At 39.6% G+C, this 26,639-nt stretch overlaps 6 protein-coding genes across 9 annotated transcripts; all 6 read left to right on the top strand.

Moving 5' to 3' along the window:
- Nucleotides 1–669: 669 nt before the first annotated feature.
- On the top strand, nucleotides 670–14,673 carry Pvr (PDGF- and VEGF-receptor related). 4 transcript variants are annotated; one of them, XR_002163092.2, is made up of 24 exons: nucleotides 670–2,070; nucleotides 5,074–5,204; nucleotides 5,441–5,624; nucleotides 5,766–5,893; nucleotides 6,059–6,206; nucleotides 6,373–6,515; nucleotides 7,002–7,176; nucleotides 7,671–7,794; nucleotides 7,962–8,137; nucleotides 8,229–8,395; nucleotides 8,487–8,625; nucleotides 8,791–8,937; nucleotides 9,149–9,313; nucleotides 9,581–9,723; nucleotides 9,790–9,958; nucleotides 10,037–10,137; nucleotides 10,260–10,410; nucleotides 10,543–10,767; nucleotides 10,935–11,103; nucleotides 11,589–11,865; nucleotides 12,110–12,441; nucleotides 12,519–12,624; nucleotides 13,180–14,105; nucleotides 14,179–14,673. XR_002163092.2 is itself a non-coding variant. In XM_011153625.3 (23 exons), exons 1-23 carry the CDS (start codon nucleotides 2,004–2,006, stop codon nucleotides 13,858–13,860), a joined length of 4,215 nt encoding a protein of 1,404 aa, XP_011151927.1. In that variant the 5' UTR covers nucleotides 670–2,003; the 3' UTR covers nucleotides 13,861–14,673. The 4 variants fall into 4 exon arrangements, 3 of the variants coding, with proteins under 3 accessions (XP_011151927.1, XP_011151926.1, XP_025162660.1); XM_011153625.3 differs by having other exon boundaries at nucleotides 11,622–11,865; nucleotides 13,180–14,673; XM_011153624.3 differs by having other exon boundaries at nucleotides 13,180–14,673.
- A 1,286-nt stretch (nucleotides 14,674–15,959) lies between these two features.
- On the top strand, nucleotides 15,960–17,618 carry LOC105190725 (homocysteine S-methyltransferase). Its single transcript, XM_011153627.3, has one exon. The coding sequence runs from the start codon at nucleotides 16,233–16,235 to the stop codon at nucleotides 17,271–17,273; it is 1,041 nt and encodes a 346-aa protein (XP_011151929.1). The 5' UTR covers nucleotides 15,960–16,232; the 3' UTR covers nucleotides 17,274–17,618.
- A 466-nt stretch (nucleotides 17,619–18,084) lies between these two features.
- On the top strand, nucleotides 18,085–19,821 carry LOC105190727 (selenocysteine methyltransferase). The gene has a single exon (XM_011153629.3). The coding sequence runs from the start codon at nucleotides 18,309–18,311 to the stop codon at nucleotides 19,338–19,340; it is 1,032 nt and encodes a 343-aa protein (XP_011151931.1). The 5' UTR covers nucleotides 18,085–18,308; the 3' UTR covers nucleotides 19,341–19,821.
- On the top strand, nucleotides 19,429–21,241 carry LOC105190726 (homocysteine S-methyltransferase YbgG). The gene has a single exon (XM_011153628.3). It carries the CDS (start codon nucleotides 19,734–19,736, stop codon nucleotides 20,814–20,816), a length of 1,083 nt encoding a protein of 360 aa, XP_011151930.1. The 5' UTR covers nucleotides 19,429–19,733; the 3' UTR covers nucleotides 20,817–21,241.
- Nucleotides 21,242–23,016: 1,775 nt separating this feature from the next.
- Nucleotides 23,017–23,932, top strand: LOC112590448 (THAP domain-containing protein 4-like). The gene is made up of 3 exons (XM_025306891.1): nucleotides 23,017–23,176; nucleotides 23,239–23,342; nucleotides 23,872–23,932. Exons 1-3 carry the CDS (start codon nucleotides 23,024–23,026, stop codon nucleotides 23,930–23,932), a joined length of 318 nt encoding a protein of 105 aa, XP_025162676.1. The 5' UTR covers nucleotides 23,017–23,023.
- A 681-nt stretch (nucleotides 23,933–24,613) lies between these two features.
- On the top strand, nucleotides 24,614–26,003 carry LOC105190729 (homocysteine S-methyltransferase). The gene has a single exon (XM_011153630.3). It carries the CDS (start codon nucleotides 24,703–24,705, stop codon nucleotides 25,729–25,731), a length of 1,029 nt encoding a protein of 342 aa, XP_011151932.2. The 5' UTR covers nucleotides 24,614–24,702; the 3' UTR covers nucleotides 25,732–26,003.
- The last annotated feature ends 636 nt before the right edge of the window (nucleotides 26,004–26,639 follow it).

Here is a 26,639-nt window from a genome sequence, read left to right as displayed (position 1 = left end):
TCATTGTTACAGAGTCATTGTTGAAATACAACGGCAAGTTTTTTTCTCCTGTCCAATTGGAATCATTATGATATCAAGTGATATAACTGTTTATCGATATACTAACGCCACCGCTATATAAACCTCGCAAGCTTCAACGCGTGATTACCAGTGATCTTCCGATGATCACTTCTGCTTTCGTTTTCAGCTGAAACTCCATGAACAATTTGGACAAGTATTATTAATATTTCCTGATTTTTTTACATTTAGTTACAAGGAGAATAGCGTTGTGATATGATTTCATAAAATTTCGAATTTTTCGTCAACTGAAAGATGACTCATTAAATTGCAACGTAACTTGCTCCTCTTGCCGCGGCGACCTTTACGCGAAAAGAGATCCAGTTTGATTAACGACGATTTTCTTTCGTCTAGAGGCCAGATAAAATCTCGATTGTAGGAGAAACCAGATTTCTGTAAGAGATTTCTACGAAGCTAAATTTCTCAGTTATCTCGATCGAGATTTTAACGCATCCTTCTCTCTTCGATATCAGAGATATCGTTCTTCGTCGTTCGGTTTTCGTTTGAGCCCCATTTTGCTGCACAAACTGAAATTTCTCTTCGTGTAAAAGAAAGCAAGGAAATTAAAAAGTGTGAGGAAACCTTTGCCGAGAAATGTTAATCGGCGCCTATTTTTCACAATTAGATCGTGCTAATTTAAAAGTTGTACACCCGACCAGCCGACTATACACACGAAGTTGCAAAGGAAGTACTACCGTGCGCACAATTCTATGACCTAACGGAACGGAACGAATTTAAGCAACTCCTGGTGCGTACAACTGCCGGTTCCGGTGTTCTAAAAAAGTAACGTTTCTTCTATCAAAAATATATTCTTGGCGGCAAACATCTCGTGCTCAAAATATCAAACGATGCTCTGGCTCCATGGGGCACGATTATAAACAGCTACATTCGCATTTATATCTCTGTCTGATTCTTGCCTCGGCACATAACATAACGATAAACGAATTATAAAAATAAACCACTTCGAGTTAGTGCTACAACGTCTGGCACGCTGCTGCGCCCGTTAAATTAACCTGACGATTTTCTCCTTGAATCACATCAATTTACTTCCACCGCGAAGCCGCGTTTGCACATTCATCCTGATTCTGTAATAATAGAGAAAGCAGAAACAGATTACGTGTGACGGCTAACAGCTGATAATTCTATTACCGACCGTTTTATAAATGAGACCTCCGCGCGATACGACGACGCGTTTGCCGTTGCGTTAACACCGCAGATGATGTTCGATATTTTGAAGAATCATCTGATCACGTATACTTTCCTGTTCTTATCTTCCCGCCGTATTTATTCGTTTGACGAGTGACTTGAAGTAACAATGCAGTCTCGTTACTGTCGTTGAAAACGCTCCACGCATAGTAACGCAAAATCTTGACCCTTGACCTCCCTCAAATGTGGACAAGATCCTTAGACTCCTCAAGACTCCTCTCACCGTCACATTGGCGCGATTAATTCTCCGATATAAAATACAAATGGGTTTTCCTTGAATGTGGGAGACGTCATCATATCGATGTGTCTGTTTCATTATCGATAAACCCAAAACGATCGCCGGCCGGTTTTACACGGAACTACTAAGGAATCAGGTCGACGGCGACGTAGGAATCCATGAGTATACGAGAAAGCGAATGATGATGTCGCCAGACGATGACGTCGTACTCGATAAGTTGTACTCGAACGGAGAACCGGCCGGGTGGGGCCTGTTCGTTGAGTCGCTTATACGACTGGCACATTCAGTATGAAAGTGGCTGTAGAACGGTGCGCACGTTGATCGCAGGCCTTGAAGAGAGACTCTGGGGACCCGTCTGACCTCTGTCTCTCTCTCTCTCTCTCTCTCTCTTTCTCTTTCTTTCTTTGTCTCTCTGACACGCGCACCCACAATGTTCGTCGAATGACCACGGTGTTTGAAAATGTGGTGAAAAGTTGACAAGTGCGCGACAAATACCGACACGATGTTGTACCACGCGCGGTCCTGTGCTCTGACGTTCGTCATTGTTCTGCTACTCGCACTGTGCAGAGGTAATTAATGCGAGACACACCTGGCCGCGCGTCCGCGCGGCGTACCTGTCATTCGCGAGGAGATTCTCCGGTGAAGCATAACGCACGCGGTCACGTGGTCCCGACATTGAGTCACGTTTATTGGTGCGTTGTTAGAGTTCACCTTCGTTTGCTCAGCATCGCAACGTGAGAGCGCATTCGTCAGCGAATACCGATTCTCTGGCTGTAACAGCGTCCCGACGATTTCCAAATTGTCGGTAGGACATCGAACTTGGACTAACTGGCGCCGTCCATCGACGATCGTCCGCCGTTCGTTCTCGAGAGTGTTGGAGCAGGCGAGACGACTTGCGTTCCCTTCGTTTTAAGACGTGACGAGTTTTCGGGGTGATTTTTGGCTATAAGAGGTCTCGCGCAATTGCGATCTCTTCTCGTCGTGGACGCAATCTTACGAGAGCAACATTTTTACGAGTCATTTATGTCGACACGGCAGCTCTGGTCTCTGTAGGATGATATTCTTTCGCACGTACATGGCGGTTGAATTGTTTCACAACTTGGCGGGAAAGTGTCCCTCGCTCGACGAATGTGTGCCGTGCGCGAAAGCACGGAATTGAAATTCATTTAACACGCAGTGTGCCGCCAGCTTTGAACATCGCAGGCAGGAAAACTGACGCAGCCAGATAACATGAATCCAGCTGTTAAAAATCGTATTAATATACCATTTCATTAATTGCATACATAATATTCTTCGATTTACCTTTCGGAAATTTATCCCACGCGAGCACGTAAACAATGCCGTATGTAGATGAGACAGTAAATGAGGTAGTTATAAATAGTAAGACACACATGAATGGAAAGAATGCTACGTGAATCATATTTCATTGGGTCAACAAATGGTGAACTTCTTTTATCTGCATTAAGCTGTTGGGACAAGTGTTGTTATCGAAACTCCATTTGACAGGCGAATGGATGAAATTTAGAAATCATTAGTAAAATGTAGAACCTGCTTTTTCAGTTTCTCCTCATCTCTCTGATGTGCTGCAAATTCTTGAAAAGAAATTTTCAAGTGAATTCTCAAGTGAAATATTTATATTTAATGTCTAGCAACGTAGTCATTATATAATAATGACTCGAACATTTGATAATATCTTATATTTCAGAGAAGTGGCTATACGAAGTGGAAGATAAAATTATCTTCGTCAGTTCGCGCGAATCGAATCAATTCGTGAAGAACCAGGGTCTGTCGATGTTACTTCATAAATTGCGCTAACGATATCATCGAATAGCTAAAAAGAGCAACGACTCTACGACATCGTCGTACATCTAAAGTTCATTTCGCGTATTTCTGACGTACGTTCAGGAATGATAATCAATTGTCTCTCAGCAGGGCGGCCATCAGGGGACGTTTCATTGAACCTATTCTCCCGCACGATGTTCTAATAAGTGGCTAATAATTTTACGAGGTCGTCTGGCGACACGATCGAATACGCGCAAGGTCATGATACGTGACAACGGTTCATAAAAATCATGATGAAAGGCAAGAGCGGAGTCATCCCCGAGACACGTCGCGTTACAAGCGGAGAAAAAAGAATAATCGTCGATGATATCGGCTGCATTTGACACTAGTCACGCCTGGTTGCATTAGTCATGCATTTCGTTCGTACAGCAAGTGCTCCACGCACTGATCAATGGCCGTTTAATGGAGAATACTCCGACGGACAAAAAAGTATGTCTTATTAAAAACAATATCCCGATGACGCAAACTCCTCGTTGCGTTGGTTCTTCGCCGAACTGTCTATACGAACTAATTATATAACTTGAACGCATCAAGTGGAAGTAGGTGTCGTGCGACGAGCAACAGGAGCAGATGAGAGAAGAGAATTCTTATGATCTGTCGCAATGTACGTTGGGAGGAATATCGAGAGCTTTTCTACACTTTATACACGTTCTTCCTCTGACAAGTCTACGAAGACTTGGCGATCTGACCGTAGTTCGTAGTTGCTGCAGATTCGTCTCGATTAAAGTGTCGCACCGTGAATATGCGGTAATTAAGTGGGTGCTCCTCTTCAGCCCTTTTCTCTTCACTAATGACGCGCTACTACGTGCTCGAAACTCGCAAATGTGAGGCCCAACCACTTGACCTTTCCAATTACGAGAGAAGCAGTTCAGGGTTAAACTTTCTCGTTCACAATTAATCTATCAGTTAATCTTAAGAAAAGGAAACATCACCTTTGTACAAGATAAAGCAATAAGAGATCTCCGTCTCCTGTTTGATTTTATTTTACGAGGACCAAACCCGGCGCCAGAAGCCCTGTGAGAAGCCAGAAGTCGCTTCAACATGATCCATACGTATAATCTTCCGCATCGTGTTTACACACGTGACGCTGCAAAGATTACACGAGCATATCTGCAATAAACCTTCCGTCTCCCGCCGCTCGCTGCGGGGAGATTCAATTCCACACATTTACCGCGAATTATTACATAGTTAGCTTCACCGATCCACATTGTGAATCCTGGCTGTTCACATTCTCGTGGTGGTCGACGCGGACTCTACAACAAGCAAGCTGGCTGATAATGCCGGGGTATTATCAAGAGAGGAAAGAAAGGACTTCCTTCCTAGCCACGATTTGCGCAGAAACGAACTAACAGCACGTGCGCCTTTCTGTGGAGAAGAGTAACGAGGAGGGCTGCATGAAACTAATCATCCGCAGGACATTGCGGCTTTTCAGCGACGTTTCTCACGAAACTGCTGACCATATATGTTCCCGTCCGCTGTGATATACGCGCGGATTTACCAATAGTCACGTCGTTCTCAATAGAAACGTAGATTCCTCGATTTTATCGCGGGATGATGAGGCGCTGCGTAAAAATAACTCTGCATACTGGTGCTAGAAATGAGCGATATACAAAGCGGCGGATTAAAAGTGCACAAGTCAAAGATATCGCAAACGCATGAGAGAGATCATTTTGTACTCGAGACGAGAGAGAGAGAGAGAGAGAGTAAATCATTCCGCTCCTGTTTTTCAGTGTCGAGCGGCGCGAAGCCGATCATCTGGCCGAGTGTGAAGGAGCTTGTGATAAACGAAGATGAACTTTTAGAAATCACATGCACCAGCGACACCCCGATCCAGTTTACCTATCCATTCACCAAAGAAACGGTACGCACACATTTTTTGCACACCTTCAAGCTTCTTAAGTCAGTTTACTCATCAGGTCGATAACGTTAATAATGTGCCCGCTGTGCCTGCCAGACATGGCAGACGTGTCTCAGCAAAGATAACTCGTGAAGAAAACTATAGAGTCTATGATAGTTTTTTTTTTCTTTCTCTAATTACCCACCTGCTTAACGTCGCGAAGAAGGCGTTCAATCTCACATTTTGCTGTCCTCCGTCAGGTAAACACTTCGGATGCGAGAACGGCCGAGACTGAAGCGGACGGCGTTTACAAGTACATCTTCCAACGGCCGAAGACCGTTTACGGAGACACAGGCTGGTACAGTTGCGCCAACGAGAATGTCGAGATCACTCCGTATAACTATGACGATCCCGAGGTGAACTGGCTATACGTTTACGTGAGATGTAAGATCGATCGCGTATGTCTCGCTTATCCTCTCGCACTATCGTATTATCAATAACGAGCGTTCTCTCAATTCTCAATTCGTCAATCCTGCAATCGCGCTCTTCATGCTGTTCTCGCGTTAATTCAGCATTGGCTTACAGCCGATAAATTCTTCTTCGTCGAGGACGCTGATATCTCCCCCATGGTGGATGCGTTCGGCGGCGATGACGCCGTGATACCGTGCAGGCCTACATCGCCGGACATAGCGGTGAACATCGAGAGCGAAATTGTGAGCAACAACGACACATTAACGAATGATTCGCTATTTAGACAAGTAGAGTCAACTCCTAATTATATATCCGCCCTCGAAGGAATGAATATTCGTAGGACTCGCGTTCGGAATTCTTAACGGGCCGTCCATTCAAGGATAACGCCTCGCATTAATATTGCACAGGGTGACGAAATAAAGAACAGGTCGTCGTATGATCCGAAAATCGGTCTCACCGTTAAGAACGTCACTGTGAATCACAGCGGCTACTTTACCTGCACGATGAAGCTGAACGACGAAGAGCAGGATAAAACTTACACGTTGACCGTGGAACGTGAGTACCGCTCCTGCTTCTTCGACATCGATGCCACATTAATTTAGTCACATATTTTTAAGAAATCGCGCGTCATGCGTGATCGGTTAAAATGTCCACGGCGAGACACCATTATCACACGCGACCAACCTCGTTGTTTTTTAATAATTGTCAATTACCCGTTCAGAGAACCACCCTGTGCCCGAGCCGATCATCCACGAGGAGAATTTGCGTCACATTATTCGCGGCGAGGACCTCCGTGTCAATTGTACCGTGGAGGTACAAAGCTCCGTCAAGTACTTGTTCAATTGGACCAAAATTCCGCCAAACGTATGTGTTGCTTCTTTGCTTTGCACTGCGCGAGAAACGTTTATATCGGAGAGACGCGCCTTAACACTTGCGAACGCTGGACGGCAATCTGAGACAAATCGAGTCGAACCGGATCCGCCATACATCTCTCTTTTCTCGCCCATTTTTTTGAATATTCAGATCAATAAAAAAAAAGCTGATAAGTAGATCTCATTGAAGCGGTAGTAGCGAAAGTGCGAATCTCTCTCCGTACAATCAGCTTCCAACAACGAAGTACGTTGATCGAATTCGATTGTACATGGAATCGTTCGACCAGATTTTTCAAGATCGCAAAAGTTATTCGCAGCCGGCTAATACCGGCACGAGCCACCATGCGTGAACGAGGTGTTAATTAAACGAGCGTGTGTTTAGATATCGGATAAGAAAGGAGTTTTCTACCTAGTTAATTGCATTTTTAATCGCGATGTACTTATGTCGCTCGCGTTCGCGCACGGCTTTTACTTGCAGAACAGCAGCAGAATGAGCACTAGGTTGTTTAACACTAAGATCAGCGATTCCCTCAACAGCGTCACATCTGAAATGACGATTCTTAACATAACGGACGAGGACGCGGGGATGTATTCGTGCTTCATCACGACGCTGCGCGGGTCTAAGAATACGTCGAAGCGTATTGAATTACATGGTCAGCTTACCACTTGACTCAAATTGCGATGATCAAAGTAATACGGATGCTCTACTCGTCGACATCAATTAATTAATATTAATTAATTAATATTATTATTAAATATAATATAATACAATATAATAGAAATAATATAAAAATATACTATTAATAATAATAATAATAATAATAATATTAATATCACTATTAATTAATATTAATTTCCTGCCTTCTCATGTCGATTAAGTCGAGCGAAAGCCTGATATGATTTTGCCACGCCCTTCGCGTGTCAACTCCATTATATAATGTTATATTTTCACACGTATCCACATGCATCCAACATAGCACACAGTTATGCAATTATTATTATTCTCAATTTTCATTTCGTGCTGCGAAAGGACTATGTAGACGTCGAGAACGTTTCACTCGAGTTAACATCTTCATCGAGTGACTATCTTCGTCTATATGTGTACTTTCTCGCGGAACGATTGCAATTGGATTTTTAAAAATTTCAGATCCTCAAGTAAGATATGTCAATATCACAACTCAACACGGTAATACCTCCTATCAGGCAGAGAAAGGCGGCGATATACAATGGGTTGTTTACGTTTACGGCTATCCCAAGCCAGTGATACAATGGTACGAATTCTTACCATATATATTCCAGGAAAATCCGAAATGAACAATCAACATACTGTTTCTTAATATTCGCGAAAACATACGTATCAAATCTCAATATTAATAAAAACGCATATTCTAACATACTCAAAAACACATTGTTTTTTATCATTACCTCGTCGTTACAGGTTTAATCCGAGAGGCGACGAAATTATAAATTACAATAAATACTCTGTAATAATAGATTCGACGTCTACCGTTTTGAGAATCAAAAGATTGCAAGTTGCGGACACAGGAATTTACACAGTCGTGGCTAAGAACAACTACACGATGAAACAGATCAACTTCACGCTGGAAGTCATGGGTATCGAAACTATATCTCTACAATATTCAGTGAGAAGCATGTGATAGCACCGACACGTGTAAAACTAATCGTTGTTTTTTTTTTTTTTCAGCTAAACCGCTTACCGAGTTGGTGAATATAGATACTTACTATAAACCCAATGAAACCGTGAATTTTGTTTGCGCAATGCTGTCCTATCCACGACCGGACATCTCGTGGACTTTCCTTAAATGTCCCAATTATCCGTCGCATACAAATTCAACGATCGTACGACCGACGGTGAGCGCAACTTTATACATTCGTCCTAACTCGTCGGTTGTGTGTCCTTATCTGTATTTCGTGTGACGAAAAGTTCTCGCGCGTTTTATAGAAAGTGGTGGAAAGTGCACCGACCAAGATCAACGTCGTCTCGACGGCCGAAATATTGATTGAGATGTCGGGAGTATTAACGTGCGAGGCCTGTAACATTCGCGGCTGCGACAACTCAACTGTGATCATCTTCGTGTCCGGTAAGATCTTCTTTCGCTTCCTCAGTTATTGCGATTGATAAATAACCCAGTTATGATATACTTTCTAAAGGCGAGGAATAAGTTTCTCACTCGAGAAAGTAATTATACCGAGAAACCCTGATAGCCACTGGTGTCCCTTTTGTTCCTCTTACGTGAATTTCGTAGATGGAGACGGAGCTTTCAGTATCATCAAGCCAAAACAGAAGGTGGCGAAAGGCGATAGCGTGGAGTTGACATGTGCCGCTTCCGTGTACAATTATACAAGTGAATTAACATGGACAAACGAAAACGACGAACTCATCGAAGAAATAGGTAATTATCATGAATAGCGAGTCGAAGAAAAGAGGAAGTCGAGAGTTTGGATTAGATTTTAGTTTAGGTGGGGGGGACGAAACGTGGGGGAAGCATCTTCGCTTGAATCATTAACGGTCTTCACAAAAATGACAAATAAAATAGAAAAATGTGTTCGTCTGCACGAATATACAATAATGCGGACACTAACTTTAATCTTCATCAACTTCAGGGAGGGTCGAAATTTTTCATCGTGAAACTCAGTTCACTTATCAATCAATCTTGAGGATCAATAACGTCCAGGAAGAAGACGCTCGGCATTACACCTGCAACGGACAATTCAAATCGGAGGATGATCATATTCCTGACTCTACAATTTACACGTTAATCGTTAATGGTAATTACTCCAACAAATCTGTCTCTATATCTGAGACAAAATTGGATGATCTCTTCAGGCGTGCGTGTCTCGAGGACTTTCGAGGTGTACGAATTTGAGGAATTGAAAGACTCGTCCGATAAATTTAAAGAGAAGCGTGTTGCGTGAAAAGCATGGCGAAACACGCCATGAGACATCTACTTTACACAAAATGTCATGTGTCTACCGCGTACCGAAACCTCTTCATACTATAATAATACATACTGTGTTATTTTCTGAATGTCACAGAGGCGATAAAACCATTCTTCACACAAACCAACATGAACGAGACTAAAGTGAAGAACATCGACGAAGATAAGGACGGTCACGAGATGACAGTTCTGAGGTGTATTGTGGGCGGATTGCCGACGCCAAAAGTAACCTGGTACAAAGTACATGTCGTGTCCTTAAGATCGTTTTCATTCGGTGAGATTGCGTTCTACCGATCATCATTCCAGGACAACATACTGCTGAAGGAAAACGGACAGTACAATTTCACAGACAACTATCAGGAGCTCAACATCAGATACATGTCGCAATCGGACAGTGGGACTTACTCGTGCCGCGCCAGCAATCGATTAGGCATGAAGGAAACTTTCCAACAAATTAACGTGAAGAACAGGAAGTGTAAGCGAAAATTCGATAACCCGTTCACTCGCGTGTCCTTGCCGGCGAGAACATGAGGAAAATGCAAAATCTTTTCAGGGAATAAACACGACATAATATTGACCACTTCGATAGCATTGCTGGCTTTCTTCTTGGTGATTTTAGCGATCTTCTTCATAATAAAAGTCCGTCGGGAGAAGGTAAATCGCATGTACTTAATTCTTTCATATTTTCTGTAAAAACATGCGCAATAAGACGTTAAAAACAACATCGCCGCTGACCGGTCGAGGGAAGCTAAACTGAAAAACGATGTGTCGCGCAGAAAATGAAGAAGGAGTTGATGGAAGCCGGTCTTATGCACTTCGAGGAAGGCGCCTTGGAGTGTTTGAATCCAGACTTGACGGTCGACGATCAAGCGGAATTACTTCCTTACGATAAGAAATGGGAATTTCCGAGAGAACGATTAAAGCTCGGTGAGGAAGCGGCCGTTTGACGTAACATTGTTCAGTTATCAACCGCAACGCAATACTTATTCCGTCTAACGGACGGAGTAAATGTTTAGGTATCCGTTATACGCGACATATTCCGGTAAATCCCTCTTTCAGGCAAGCAATTGGGTAGCGGTGCGTTCGGGGTGGTGATGAAGGCGGAAGCGCAAGGAATATGCCAGAGCGAGACCGTCACCACCGTTGCGGTGAAGATGGTTCGGCGAACCACTGATCCGACTTACGTTCGCGCGCTCGCCAGCGAACTGAAGATCATGGTACACCTTGGCAAGCATCTCAACGTCGTCAATCTTCTCGGTGCATGCACGAAGAACATCTCCAAACGTACGTGTCGCTGAAACCAGCCGCGTTGTATGAAAAAATTATGCTGATTTTCAGATACTCCACTATTGGGAGGAGCGAGAATGTTGGGATCCACAACCAAGTCGATGAATTTAGATAATAATTTAGACAAAGTGCTAATAATCGTTAAAATTTCTGTGTCGCAACAGGCGAGCTGCTGGTGATCGTCGAATATTGTCGCTTCGGCAACTTGCATAACTACCTCTTGAAGCACAGGGCGGATTTTATCAATCAGATTGATCCCAACACTGGAAAACTCGACAACTCCATCGGTCTGGATGTGTTGACGAGGACTGCCAGTGTCAGCAGTAACAACAGGTTCGTCTACCGATCGTTATGTTTTAGGCATCGCATTATCATCCTCGTCTACTCATCACCGTACTAATATCGTATTAATAGGCGCAAGATCCTTTCTTAACTGTTTCCATCAAATCAACTTCGAATGAATCATCGTATTGGCTTTTTCACGCAGGATCTAACGCGAATCGATCGACAACGAAAGTATCTCCTTCGTACGCCGATAAAACGTCGATCGAGTCGAGAATGAATAATTCGTTTGCACGCGTTCCTTCGTTCATAACTGAAAAAGATCGTTCTAACGATATCAAATTCTCGCTAATGTGGTGGAAGACTATTTTACTTCGCCTAAGGTCTCAGGAACTGACTCTAACTCGCTTAACCGCACACATCCTGTGTCCACGAGTGTTATCCTGCCATGGAAGTTCACGCACACCAACACCGCTGCATGCGAGGGGCTCTATGGTTTAACATGGTTCTTCTTTTCTCTTCTGTCCATCCGACAGGATAAAATATGCGGCATTATCCTTTTCTCGCAGTCTTAGTGCGAATTCAGGCATCGACACGGTGCATTATTGTCCGGCAACTAGCTCGGACTCTCAGGAGATCTGCTTGTCGCCAAGCGGCGGCTGCATTCTCAGCAATAATTCGATTCAACCTGGCTGGAGGTCGAATTATCGCGGTGACTACAAGGACCACAACCTCAAGCCGATTTGCACTCAGGATCTATTGTCGTGGGCGTTCCAAGTTGCGCGCGGAATGGAATATCTCAGCCAAAGAAAGGTACATTCTTCTCACATATGTACCAGCAAAGTGGACGATAAAAGTAGCCCGAGCTCTTTCGGTATACTTTAAACTGATCAATAAACTAGCTGTGTTATTCTCAAGTTGGAGATTTTGCGAACGGGCCAAATGCGAATATATTTATTGTACAACTAATACACGATTATGATACAGTTTCTCTCAAGGTATTGTTTCATACAATCAATTATTACACACAGTCGTCCATACGTGTTCACTTTCTCAGGTGTTGCACGGTGATCTGGCCGCGAGGAATATCTTGCTCTCCGAGGACAACATAGTGAAAATTTGTGACTTCGGTCTGGCGAAGAACATGTACAAAGATGGCAATTACAAAAAGAAGGGAGACGGTCCGTTGCCAATAAAGTGGATGGCGATTGAGTCGATCAGAGATCGAATCTTTTCCACGCAATCAGATATATGGTCCTACGGCATAGTGCTTTGGGAGTTCTTCACTTTGGCCGAGACGCCGTATCCTGGCATGGAAGCCGAGAAACAGTATCAAAAGCTGATTGAGGGCTACAGAATGGAGCAGCCGGAGTACGCCATGCGCGAAATGTAAGTGAAATTTATCACTTGGTCACGATGGGAGACCGGAAAGATCTCTTACACGCGTGATTTCTCATGATTCACAGCTATGACATAATGCTGCAATGCTGGAAGGCGAAGCCCACTCTGCGACCAAGTTTCACAGATCTCGTTCAGAGCATCGGCGACTTACTGGACGAAAGCGTGAAATCGGTGAGTCACTCCATATATTGTTTCATGCAAATGCGACGTACCTGCGACTACTCGCAGCAGATACAATGGCGTGAGCTTAACAATTCCTACTTCAACAATCTCAAAAAATAATTGTGTTATGAACGGTTGAATTTACCATAAAATTTTCTTACTTTTGACTTTACTAGAATACTGAAATTCATAAAAATAACAATGGATAGGAAGAATATGTAGATTGAAAAAGAAAATATATGTATAAGAAATTGCACAAGAATCTATACGTATAATATAAGGTATATCAAATACTATTAAACTTTTTTGTAAGACATTTCCTTGTATATTTTACTATTTCAAAGATATCTTACTATTTCATATATTTTACTATTTCATTTATTTTCATATATTTCGTATATTTTACTATTTCAAAGAATCTAACTAGATATACGGAATCAATCGAAGAGGGTAGTTCCCAACTTCTTAAACGTACGAAAAATCGTACGAAATCTCAATAAAGAAAGATAAACGTCTTAAAAAAAAAAACAAGGCTAACAGAAGCACTTTTCATTTGTACTACAGCATTATATCAGTCTGAACACACCTTACATGGACATGAACACGATGATCCTGGAGGGCGGCAAAAACGACTACCTGACGATGATGTCCGCGCCGGACCACACTGCCCTGTCATCACCAACGCACTACGTAAACTCGCCTTTCTTGGAGAGCGGCACTGATCCTGCGTATTTACGCATGAGTCCTGGCTATCAGACGGACGAGTCCGGCATATTTAGCCCCAGACCGCAGCAGGATCATTCTCACTTCCAGTTCCCGTCGCCGGCGTCGGACTCCGAGGACGCCGTCGAGCAGTCGCCCATGCTCAAGCAGGAAGACGATCCGTACCTGAAGCCCATCAATGTTCAAGAACGGAGAGCTGAGTTCGCGCGGCAGAGGCAAACGATGAAGGATCAAATGACCAACCGAATGGACGACCGAGACTCTGGTTACTGCAATGCGCCACGAAATCTACATTTGATCGACTTGAACGACGTGGACGAGAGTGACTCGCCCAAAGAGGCGGAGCAAGCCGACAAGGCGGACTCGCGGAAGATGGACTATCCGCCGTCCATCATTAGCACGCAGGACAATTATGTGAATATGCCGAAGCAGAAGAGCGACCTGCGCAACGGCATGCCGGAGAGCTTCAGCAATCCCAGCTACGTGATAATGAGTAACCGCGAGATGGATCAGCGTGCTTAGTCCGCGAAACTCGGTGTGTGTGTGTGTGTGTATGTGTGTGTTTGTGCGCACATACAGTCTGGTCCTTTCTCAAGTGCAGGATTCGACGTGAGATCGAGAGTCCTGTTCGTAATGTCGAGCTGGAGTGACTTTCCCTTCCGATGGTGCGAGTCGTAACCGGTATTGTACATTAAACTCCTCATCTAATATATACGCTCCTCGAACAATGTGCCATGGCGATTGACAACGGATCAGGAATGAAATCGGTGAGTACAGGTCGTTCACACACGAAGGTAACGATTAATTATGACCATCTTATAAATCACATTTGATTGATAGATACGATTGTAACCATTGAGTCTTAGGAATCGACTGGTACGTATCCAGGTGTTGGTGTGATACACTTGAAAAATGCATCACGAGAAATCCAAAGGTTTATCGTTGTTAGAAATCTTTCGTTAGATTGGAAAAAATGATTAATCGCGCTGTACTTGTGTGCGGATGATTTATTCGTCTCATTTATCATCGCGAAATATATGGTTAAAGTAACCGATAGAATATCGTGCCACTTTATCATTTGTTAGAATCGAGGATTCCGAATCTAAATACTTAATTAGCTTTTAATGTAATCACGATCAGAATATCACGATCTATAATATTATTATAGTATGTTATATATTGAGATGTTCACTCACACACGCAAAGTACAACGATATATTATATTTAAGCGAGATAAAATATCATTTAATGAGAAAATACGTTATCAAACTTTTTCCATCGGTGACATTTTTTGCTCTTATTATTATCTATTTAAAACGCTATTTTTTTTATCATTCTTTACTTCGTTATATATAACGAGATATATTTTTATATTACGATTTTACTTGTTCTTATTTGTTTGTAAACACTGTCAATTTGAAAATGCATAATACAGTGCTAACGTTGAAATACAGATGAACAAATTCTCGTCAATCTGTACTTAATACTCGTAACAAAACGCTATCGATGGAGAATATCGAACTGTTTAAACCTGTATAATAAAAATAATATATATTGTATAGTACACTATATATTATAATATATAATATTATAATAATTGAACATAATATAGTAATTTTATATATAACTGCACAATATTATATATTATATATATTGTATATTAAAAATATATGATATATACATATATATTTATTATCTTAAAAAAGCACGCAGGAATCTTGGAGGTGGAAAATAACGAAACTATGGACTGTAAATTAAGCGTATTTTATAAGTTTACCAGTTTTTGTATTCTCGAAGCCATTACGAATCTTAATCATCTTAATTTAAAGCTTACAGTTAAGTTTTTATACAAATGCGCAATAAATAAGACTTTACATGGATATGTCTGCTTTGTTTGTTTGGATATAAAAGAAAGTATGGTCTTAAATATAAACAAAGGATATAATGCACCAATTTGCGTATTTTTATTAGTGCACTTATATTTTTTGTACAATTTCTGCCGATCAGCACGCTGATTGATAAGTGTACATGCAAGATTAACGAAAAGAAATTAGCAGATAGCTGCAGCACGAACATGTACAACGATGGTTGGACTTTGAAGTGCTGCATCGATGGCAATAATAAACGTGAAGAACATCAAAGAAATTTGCAAGCAAAGAATCTCCGAGGACAGGATCTTCACTTTGCCTAGGCTATCCATCTAAAGATAAAGAGAGTATACCGAAGCTGAGAAAATAATAGTAACTTTATCTCTTGTGTATGTAACTTTTTTCGTCATCCGACACGAGTACCGTATTATTTTCAAATTCACAATGCATAGTTTATAGTTTAATATTTTCTAATTATATTTGAATAATAATAATAATAAATATTCATAATATAATAATAATAATAATAATAATAATAATAATAAATATTCAATGCAATAATAAATTACTGAAATTGCTTACAAATAAGATTAAATAAAGGACAAATAAAGGGAGGTAGTTTGATAGAATTAATCATCCACATATGCCTCCAAAATAGAATAATACAAAGATTTTAGATTTAAAACGCTAATTCGACCAAATCTAATAACATTTATAATTAACGTTTTTTTTTTGAAAGCTTTTATAACGGATAATCCGAAACGTCTGTCGAATATATACTTGTATGTATTTATTTAACAACATCACACAAACAAAATTGTCCTTTAAATGTAAGAATCTAGTGCGAAGGACTATCGGACGATCGATTGGTACGATTTGCGTTTACATTTTGCCCATGTATAAACGCTAAATACAACGAAAGCGACGTTATCGCATTGAAACCAAGCACAAGATTCGGACATCGTGGCACATAGACATCGAGGATCAGACTTTTAACAAGTGACGACCATCGACATAGATCCCAGGATGAACCAGCTACTTGTATTGGATGGCGACTTCGAAGCTCAACTGCTTCGCCGTTCTAAACATGCTAATGAAGTGGGCAAAAGTTTCATGTTACAAGTTATCACGTCTGAGCCGTACTCCGTGTTGCAAACGCATATGGACTTTTTGCGTGCTGGCGCCCAGTTAATAAGAACCAACACGCACCGAATATCCACAGGCTCTATCGGGACACATATGAATCTTGATTCGACTGAGGTTAAGCCGATGGTAGACATGGCCGTGAATTTGGCTAAAAAGGCCATAATGAAGTATCTCCATGAGGTGCACGATCAAAAGACCAGTGTCGAACAGTACAACTTCTCTTCCCGACCTATTCTGGCTGGCTGTTGCGGCAGTTACAATGCTACGCTTTTCGACAATGTATTTGATACTTGGAAGCTCACGGAGTCACTGTCGCTAAATTACCTGTCATGGTTTCATCAACAGCGTATGCAGGTATTACTGAACGCCAATGTCGATCTGTTGACATTCGAATCTATACCTACTTTGAGGGAAGTCGATGCGATAATTACAGTATTAAAGCTGCACCCAACAGCTCGCGCTTTGATCACGTTCTTATGCACGGAGAATGGGAAACTGTTGGACGGAAGTAACTTTGCGGATGTAGCTGTACACTGTTACAATTCCCTGACCAATCAGATCTTCGCGATCGGCACTGAGGCAAACAATGCAATTGCAGACTGGACGCTGCAGGTGATGAAAAACATCAACTACAACAGAGAAGATAAGATTCCTTTTGTGCTTTATGTTAGCCAAAGTCAATTACATACCATGTGGGGCGAAGATAAATTCAGCTTGTCGCAGCAGCACAATTACGTGCAGGATTGGTTGGACGCCGGGATATGTTGCATTGGTGGCGGAAGCAATACGGTCGCACAGGACATAAGGATGATTTGCAAGGAAGTAAACAATTACTGTATCTACACAAATAGAGCATTTGCATCAGACAAAGGATCCTGCCCAGTCTACACTCGAATTCAGAAGAATTTATCGAGGCTATAATAATAATAAATACTGACCTTTATATTTACCTAATTTATATGTACATGACAGGATCGGTATATTTGTATGATGTCGCATAGTTATTAACGGGTTCGTTGGAAGAACTGAAGGCTAATCTAATGAAACATATAAGTATACTTCTCTGATTAGTTATGTAAAAAGAGTATATCGTATAAATATAACATATAATTAGTATAATCTAGATTGTATGCAACGAATAAATCTACTCTAATAACGTAAGAGTGATCGTGATATTGCCATTATAAATAGCTGTTCGACAATCGCTATTAAGCAATTGTTTATTCCGATAAAAGCAATATTCATTCCATGTTTTTATTTCTAATCATATAGATAATTATTTTTATTCCTTTTAATTCCTTAAAATTGTTAAATATTATATTATTACATTATTTTTGTATTTATTATTATATTTAGATCTGTTTATTTTTTCTCAGTTATGAATAAAAGCCGCACAACTTCTGCAAAACTAATATGCTGTAATTTATAATACCTGTTTATATATGTAAACGATAATACCTCTAATCTTTGATTAACACTGGCATTACTTAAAACAATAATTTATGTACTTGCGAACGATAATACGGTGACAGAGAAACTCCGGCTAAATAAACTCTTGCTACATATTAACAATCCAACATGCAAAACACAAATTTTCATGAAAAGCTAATTAGACGCCAGAGATTAGAAATATGCACCAATATATTTGTTTCAAAGTTTTTGTTACAAAACCAACGGCCGAAACATCAACGGCGATCAAAAACATACTGCTCCTGTTTATTTAATAACAAATCACATGAATTAAAATGTCCTCTAAGTGTCCGTTGTTCTCACGCGACCAGTTGCAAAATTTACAAACACGTCTAAAACGATCGTGCCCATTCCCAGTCGAGGTATCGTCAAGAAATATATATAATAAACATATCCAGACACGATTTTCAGTTCCATTTCATTGGAGAAGCATCAAGAAGCAAGTCTCCTAGCAGCAAATCGCCTGTCGTCGGTAGCGCCCGCGAGATGGAAAATCTAATGGTATTGGATGGCGACTCGGAAGCTCAACTATATCAACGTTTAAAGCCTTCTAAAGAACTTGAGAAAATAATCGCGCTGTATGCTGTAGAGTACCACAAGGAAGAAGTGATCGAAACGTACCTGGACTTCCTGCGTGCTGGTGCCCAGATAATAAGAACTAACACGTACCGACTATCAGACTATACAATTGAGAAATACTTTAAACCCGAAAGTTCCCAGTTTTACACGGAACTGATGGAAAAATCTGTGAAGTTGGCACGTGCAGCCGTGACTAAGTATCTTGAAGAGAAACGTAAGGACCCCAAATATTCCGAACTTTTTGATCGATGTGAAATTTTAGTAGCTGGCTGCTGCGGCAGTAGCGTTGTTTCAGAATGTGTTGACAAATATGAGCTGACTTTAAAAGACACACAGATCGCAGCGCAATTAATATATTTTCACCATAATGATCGCGTAATCGAGCTGGTGAAGTACGGCGTCGATATATTGACATTCGAATCTATACCTTCTTTGGTCGAGACAGATATAATTATCTCAATAATGAAAAGACATCATCCCATACGCGGTTGGATCACATTCTTATGCAGAGCGGACGGGAAACTATTGGACGGAAATACCTTAGAAACAGTAGCTATGCGCTGTTATGACGCGTTGGGTCATCAAATTATCGCGATCGGAGCCGAGTGTCCCGTTCCAGATGTAATGAAATCCATAGTGCTGGATATTGGCATACTCAAACTTTCACACGAAGTACAGGTTCCGTTTGTACTTTATATCGACAAGGTTCATTTGCCTATCACGGAAAACAAAGAAGCATCGAACTCGCTAATGAGCGATTATGTGGACGAATGGTTGGATCACGGAATACGTTACATCGGTGGTGGTATCAATACACGCCCAGAGGACGTAGCATTGATCCGCAAACAAGTGGACGATTATCGAATTTTTTCGCAGAGGCCCTTTACTACCCTCCGGCCAAGTTCTTACAAAACAACGAAGAAACAATCAAAGCTGTGATTATAATAACTTCATTGTACCAGCATACATGTGATATATGTTGCCATATAGATTCCACAACCTATTGGTTGTCCAAACATATAAAATAGTCCAAACATCTTCCGAACCTGTTTGTTTAATAACAGATCGCACAATAGCAGATCGTCCAAATGTCCTTTAGATCCTCACGCGATTGGAGAGATACGTCACATACGTGACGTCCACGTCACGATTGAAACGAGCAAATTCGTATCAAGCAGAATACCGTGACGCGAAGAATCGTGACACATCGATTTTCACCGGCACGATTTTCAGTTACGTTTCATCCTTCAACGAGAACGCTCGACAGAAACACCTTATACCTGCTGAACGAAGCAGAAGCGACACTGGAGCCGCGTACCGCATTCGTACATCATGTGTACCCGTAATGATGTAATACAAAAGTTTTCCGCCGATGTTGTCCCCGCGATGGACAAGGTAATAGTGTTGGATGGCGCTTTGGACAAACAACTCAGTCGCAATATGCCGCATATCAGTGAAACGGACGAAGTTCTTGCTATGCGTGCACTCATGTACGATCAGGACGCTGTGTATAAAGCGCACCTGGATTTTTTACGCGCCGGTGCTCAAATAATAAGGACTAACACATACCGAACCACCATATCTTTATTTCCATCAGCATTTGGTTTGCCTATATGTATTTGTGATCAAACGCGTGTAATCACAGCTGTGGCTTTGGCTAAAAAGGCCGTGCGTAAATATTTCGAGGAGATCGGCGGCGATAGCAACAATATCGAGGACTATAATCAACGCCGTCCTTTAATAGCTGGTTGCTGCGATGGTTACAACTTTTTGCCTTTCTACGATGTTGGAAAGATCACGAAGGAGCTGCCAATATCCCAGCTATTGTCGTTTCATGAAGAGCGTATAGACATATTAGTGAGATCTGGCGTTGATATATTGGCATTCGAGTCTATATCTTGTTTGATAGAGGTGATTGCGATAAGTCAAGCGCTCCGTAAATATCCGACCATTCGTGTCTGGATCACGTTCTTATGCAAGATGAATGGGGATCTATTGGATGATAATCTTTTGATAACAGCAATTATGCTATGCAAAGAAACATTGCCCGGGCAACTTATGGCGGTCGGAGTTGAATGTCAATATATTGCATCTTCCCTAGAGCCGATTAGAACACTAATGAGAAACATCAACAACTTCAAAGATTGGGTATTTCCGTTTCTATTCTATATTGACAAGAATCATTTATCGACCATGACAGTACCGGTCGATGCAGCTGGCCCGTCGCGGCCAGTGCAACCTGTGGCTCAATGGTTGGACATTGGAGTGCGTTACGTTGGCGGTGGTTTTGGCACTAACGCGGAGGACATCAAAGAGATTTGCAGAGAAGTGGACTATTATCGCATCTCCAGAGGCGAAATGTTCGCTACGCTCATGACATGTTCCGCTCAAAATAAGAATTTATCGAAAATGTGATAGTAATAATAATAATAAAAGTGTATGAGACGTGCATATGATATACTCGTCGTATAAATATATAGAACAGGCGCGTTGTTTAAAAAACTACGGATTAGCATGATCAAGCACAACTGTGTCCTTATATTTAATTGCATAGAGAATATTGTACAAATATATTTAGTAATTGGTATAATATAATCCTCTACGATGGGCAATTTATGAATTTGCAGCAACAATTAAGACGCATACGCCTGATCACGCAGAACTGTTACAGAAAACAACTGCTCGCTAATCGCGCTTCAATTGGTTATTCGGTTTATAATGTGATTTAAATTTATTTTATTTCTATATTGTTTTACAATTTCTTTTATTTGCAACAATTGGCTAATTGTGCGTAAGTTTTCCATGTAGTTTATAATGCGAATATTATTCTCACGATGTCTCACGTCTATATTTCAATTGTAATTATATATAATAATATCTATATTTTTAATATCTATATTTATATTTTGTATGTATTCTATGTATATTTTTTTATTATATATAATAATATCTATATCTATATTTATATCTATATTTATCTATATTTTAATTGTAATTATTTACCTATCGTTTTATGCAAAATAGTATTCTTTTTATCAACTAGTTAGAGAATTATACATTACATTATTTTCATTTTCTGATCGTAATAATTCAAATATATAAATTCAAATATATAAATATGTAATATAAATATAATTAACTGAAAAACAACTTTATATATATTATTACACGTTTTCATGCAGGTAATCATGAAAATGAAAGTTCAATAAAATATTTATCCGCAATGTATTGTATTGCTATTAAATAAAAAATTCTAATTGAATCATATCTTTAATTTATTAACAGGCAGTAATTCGACAATAATGTGACAGATAAATTCGAACTAAAATGTCCATGCATCAGATAGAATAATATACTTATCAAGCAATGATATTTATAAATTATCATTATCTTAAGTTTCGTATGTTTTCGCAAATTTTCAAAACCGTAGAAAAAGTCATTTATAACAGAAAGTTTAACAATATGCTTGAATATAACATCTTTTTACACGTACATTATATATTCATTGCATTATAATAATTTTATTATGGCAACATATTATACTAATTACGTATAATTATGTTGTTATAATATTTCATTTATTCATGTTACTTTATTCAAACTGCTAACTTTTATCTTAACATTAAACACCGCATAATATTTTTTTGTAAACTTAACGCGGTTTATAATTCGCATTTCCTATTTATTATTAAAATAATAATAGTATTAGTATTAGTGTGTAAACTTCCATATATTCCGTCAAACATGAAATTTTAATAGATATGTCATTACTCGAATTTGTCAACACTTAATAATAATGTGACGCGCGCTAACGGCAAATTACATTTTTGATTAAACGGAATCTCTGCTAATGTTTACAAACTTTACGTAACGAATAACCGAAACGTTTGTCAAACATGTTGTCTGCTGTGTCTGTTTAATATAATAACATCTTGCAGAGAAAATCTCTAATGACCCGCATTCGGCTATCGAACGCGTGGTCTATACGAATAAACTGAGCCGGCTATGTGTGCGTGCGTGATGGGGGAAATCAGAAAAGAGTCGTGGACAATGGACATTGGCATCGTAGTTCATGTACACGGTTGTACAGAGGGCGCCTCACACTGGGCTCGGCTAGAGTCCCTATAGTAAAGCCAGCGGCACACGATGCTTGTTTTCATGCTGGATTGCTTGCTGGATGAAAATACTGCGTTCTGATTGGTGCATTTTCATCCATCTTCGAAAATATACCAATCACAACGCAGTATTTTAATTCAGCAAGCAATCCAGCACAAAAACAAGCACCATGTGCCGCTGGCTTAAAGCCCTAAACACAATGCCAGGCAACAGGCAATAAGAATAAAAATAGACCAATCACAATCGACTACTACAAGAATAATCTATTGTGATTGATCTATTTTTATTCTTATTGTCTGTTGCCTGGCATTGTGTTTAGGGCTTAAGAGTCTGGCCAATGTTCTAGTTGGATACAAAATGGCTACTACACCTGTACTGCACCTACTGTAATCTCGGTTTTTACGCGTGCACATGCAAGTGATAACATAACATCATTTCATCTTGGAAAAAATTTCCAACACAATAAGAGGACTATATATAAAAATATTTATAAAAATATTTTAAAAATGACTGGTTGTTGCATATCGGGATGCAGAAATAGAAGCGGAAATGGCTTCTATATGAAATGTTTTCCAATAAGTAAAAAACAAAAAATTATATGGTTGAAACAAATTGGAAAAGAAAACTGGAAACCGAAACAATATTCAACAATTTGTGAGGTAAGCATGTAATTATATCAAATAATAAACAAAACATGTTTCTCATCTAATTGTATTTGTAGGTTCATTTTACTAAAGAAATGTGGGAAAAACCGCGACAGGATGGTTCTAGGAAATTAAAAGCACAAGCAGTGCCAACAAGTTTTCCTCATACAAAAATAAAGAAGTTAAAATATAATAAAAACAACGATGAAAATAATTAAATTATTATTAATAAATATTATTATTAAAATGTTATCGCGTAAAAACATTATTTTTTGTTAACGATACGACGTTTAATTATTTTTTAGAAATGAATTATGTAATTGTACATTATTTGCCTTATATTAAGCAAAGCAATTATAACATTGTTAATTTCCTTATTGAAAAAAATGAAAGATATTGAATGTACTGCATTAAAAACATGTCACAATTTATCGCACAAAATTAAAATTCGTTTCATTAATTTTAAAATAAGAAAAAGTCACACTGGAAAATTAGAAAAACCTGTTTTTAATGGTAAAACCATGGTTATTAGATAAAATTTAATAATCATGTTATTACATATGTAATATTTTTTTAACTTTATGTAATATCAAAATTTAATAATAAAAAAATTGCAAAAATGTATTTTAATTTTCCTTTTCCATGTTACTGCTATTCAAATATCCCGCATACTTTGCTATCACTAATTGGTGGCGCCATTTCGTATTCAGCCAATCAAAAATTGGACCACATTGGCCAGACTATTACTATAGGGACTCTAGGCTCGGCTAAAAGCGGCCCATGTCACAGCGCTGCGAGATCGGGAGAAATTTCCCATGCTACAGCGCATGCCTGAAGTGACGTAGCTACATAGGGTGCATTCCGTTTCACACATATGCGCTCATTTATCTATAGTTTATGTCACGTATACTATAAAAAATGCACGCAATGCGTGAAACGGAACGCACCCATATATGTCAAAACCCACTGACGGTTTAAAGCGCATGACAGAGGATCCACGGAGGATACTTTTTATTCTCCTTACAATTCCTTCATATTTTCTTTCAGACGAGGGATCTTACGCTCGTATTAAACTGAAAAGATAGATTGAAAATTACAAGTGGATACTTGGAACTTAAATAATCAAGATTTAGATTACCTGATTTATCCGATTGCAATTTTCAATACACAGTATCATCACCATATCGTTAAAATACCTTTAAATTAATACGGTACTGAGACTCCCACGGCGTTGGCTCAATGCGCATGGCCGGAAATTCTCCCGATCTCGCATCATTGCCATGTCATCTCTCTTTCTTCTCTCTACCCGTGGATGCCGCACGATTCACAGCATCATCAGCAAAGCGTGAGATAAAAGCAGGAAAATTCATTTGAATCGAGATCAGTGTTAGAGATAAGCACAGTTTGCTGTTTCGCATCAAATCTCAATTATACGCAATTGCTGAGCATTAACGTAAGTAGCACTCTTGTATTGGAAACATTCGGGACATTGTGTTTCTACGAGTCAAAAAGAATAGTCTTATTAACCACCTGTATTCAATATGATGGACGCGAGGAAAGAAATAAAAACGATAGACGGAGACTTTGTTGCTCAACTATGCTGTAATTTAAAGAAACAAGCAAATTTCGAGGCTGTGGATCCACTAGTAGACATACGAATCATCCAGACTAATCGGTACGCCATATACAGAGTTCATTTGGATTTTCTGCATGCCGGCGCCACGATAATCAGGACTAATACGGCTCGAATAAGCGAAGCCGCACTATCCAAAATAAATAGCAACAAATCTGTGAGGTATTTTATTAAAAATGCCGTACTGCTGGCCCGGAAGGCCGTGTGCAAGTATTACAAGGAAACGAGAGGTGACATGCAATCTCCCGAAATTTACGATCGAAATCGGCCTCAAATTGCCGGCTATTGCACTAACTTTTTAAAGTCGTGTTTTCGCAAGGGTTTACCTTTTGATTACTGGAATGAGGTCTCGCGAGAGGAGATGTTAAAGTTGCATCGGTTGCGCATACGAGAGTTATTGAAGGCCGGCGTCGACATGCTGGCTATAGAAGATATACACAATATGGTGGAACTTAAAATAATCGTAGAGGTGCTGCGACGGTATAAGTCTGCTAAGGTTTGGATATCGTTCACGTGCCTGAACGACGTTGAGTTATTTGACGGAAGTCTACTTCTGGATGCAATTAAACACTGTCGCCGCTCCTTGCACTCTGGCCAGATCATTGCGATTGGCGCGAAATGTTGGATGGATGGCAAAGAATTGTCGCTGCTAAAAGATATTTACAATGCTACACGTAAGGACCGTATTCCCCTGATAGCATATATTAATGAAGAAGTCTTGAAATTTTATCAGCCAGATATCATGTACTACGTGAAAGAAGCCGTAAAATACGGAGCGAAATATTTCAGTGGTGACAATGGTGGAAACTTAAATGAGATAAAAATGATTAGTAGTTTGGCACATACATATAACATTATCCATTTCACCTACTTTCCAGATTTGTCCACTTCTTCTTCTTCTTCTTCTTCTTCTTCTTCTTCTTCCGATTCCTCCTGATTCCTCTGAAATATGGAGAGCAAATCGAAATTATAATTTCTCCGTGCTGTGTGATATTCGTGCTTGAATGAATACTGACAGACGTGTTACTTGGAAACGTTAAAGATTAATACGACTGAACAGGAAGACTTGTTTGTACAACAATTTTTGCACACATCTCTTTTGTTAAAGTTAAAAGCGCATCAAATAATTACAATTACGAGCTACTTATGAGATTTACTTATGAGTATTTTACTTATGAGATTTCCTGGTAGTCGATTATGATAAGAGCTGAAATGATACTATATGATGTAAACATTAATTCTTTATTATACTCTTATTTGATATTTATATTTAATATATCAATTATTATCTATTTGATGAATGATTGATAATTAAATAATTATTTGATAAATTTGATACTATAATAAAAATACTTTCTAAATTCTCTGTGGCAGTTGTGATGTCGACAGTTTTGTATATTGTCGTTTCAACTCTTATAATTAGCCAGCATTTGTGACCATTTTATGTGTTCTTAACCCATAACTGCTGTGAAGCCATTTTAAGTACGTGCACACTGTTCACCGGTCAAATTGACCGGTAGGAAACTGAATTGATGAATATCTTGACAAATAACACGACCACACAACTGCGCGTATATCAGTCGACTGACATTCAGAATGTAAGAAAATACACTGACGGATGAATACGCAATTAGAAAATTAACCGCGTTATTTAAATTTCAAATAGTGCAATGGTCAAATTGATCGGAGAACAGCAGCTACGGGTTAATTTCATCAAAAGATATGTGAAAACTCGAACACAAATCTCCCGAATTTTTATATAATATAGTTAATAATTATATGACTATGACTGAAATATATATGACTGATCATTAGTATGACAAATATATTTGCTAAGCATATAAG

Source organism: Harpegnathos saltator, unplaced genomic scaffold (genome assembly GCF_003227715.2).
Source record: "Harpegnathos saltator strain DR-91 unplaced genomic scaffold, Hsal_v8.6 scaffold81, whole genome shotgun sequence".
NCBI lineage: Eukaryota > Metazoa > Arthropoda > Insecta > Hymenoptera > Formicidae > Harpegnathos > Harpegnathos saltator.
The sequence above is the reverse complement of the archived record's forward strand: the minus strand, read 5'-3'. Positions and strand labels throughout refer to the sequence as shown.

Coding starts and splice junctions, on each gene's coding strand:
- LOC105190727 (XM_011153629.3), top strand. CDS start 18,309: ATGGAAAATCTAATGGTATTGGATGGCGACTCGGAAGCTCAACTATAT.
- LOC105190729 (XM_011153630.3), top strand. CDS start 24,703: ATGATGGACGCGAGGAAAGAAATAAAAACGATAGACGGAGACTTTGTT.
- LOC112590448 (XM_025306891.1), top strand. CDS start 23,024: ATGACTGGTTGTTGCATATCGGGATGCAGAAATAGAAGCGGAAATGGC. Junction 23,177..23,238: donor AATATTCAACAATTTGTGAG/GTAAGCATGTAA, acceptor TTGTATTTGTAG/GTTCATTTTACTAAAGAAAT. Junction 23,343..23,871: donor CCTCATACAAAAATAAAGAA/GTTAAAATATAA, acceptor TTTCGTATTCAG/CCAATCAAAAATTGGACCAC.
- LOC105190726 (XM_011153628.3), top strand. CDS start 19,734: ATGTGTACCCGTAATGATGTAATACAAAAGTTTTCCGCCGATGTTGTC.
- Pvr (XM_011153624.3), top strand. CDS start 2,004: ATGTTGTACCACGCGCGGTCCTGTGCTCTGACGTTCGTCATTGTTCTG. Junction 11,866..12,109: donor AATATCTCAGCCAAAGAAAG/GTACATTCTTCT, acceptor TCACTTTCTCAG/GTGTTGCACGGTGATCTGGC. Junction 12,625..13,179: donor TGGACGAAAGCGTGAAATCG/GTGAGTCACTCC, acceptor TTTGTACTACAG/CATTATATCAGTCTGAACAC.
- LOC105190725 (XM_011153627.3), top strand. CDS start 16,233: ATGAACCAGCTACTTGTATTGGATGGCGACTTCGAAGCTCAACTGCTT.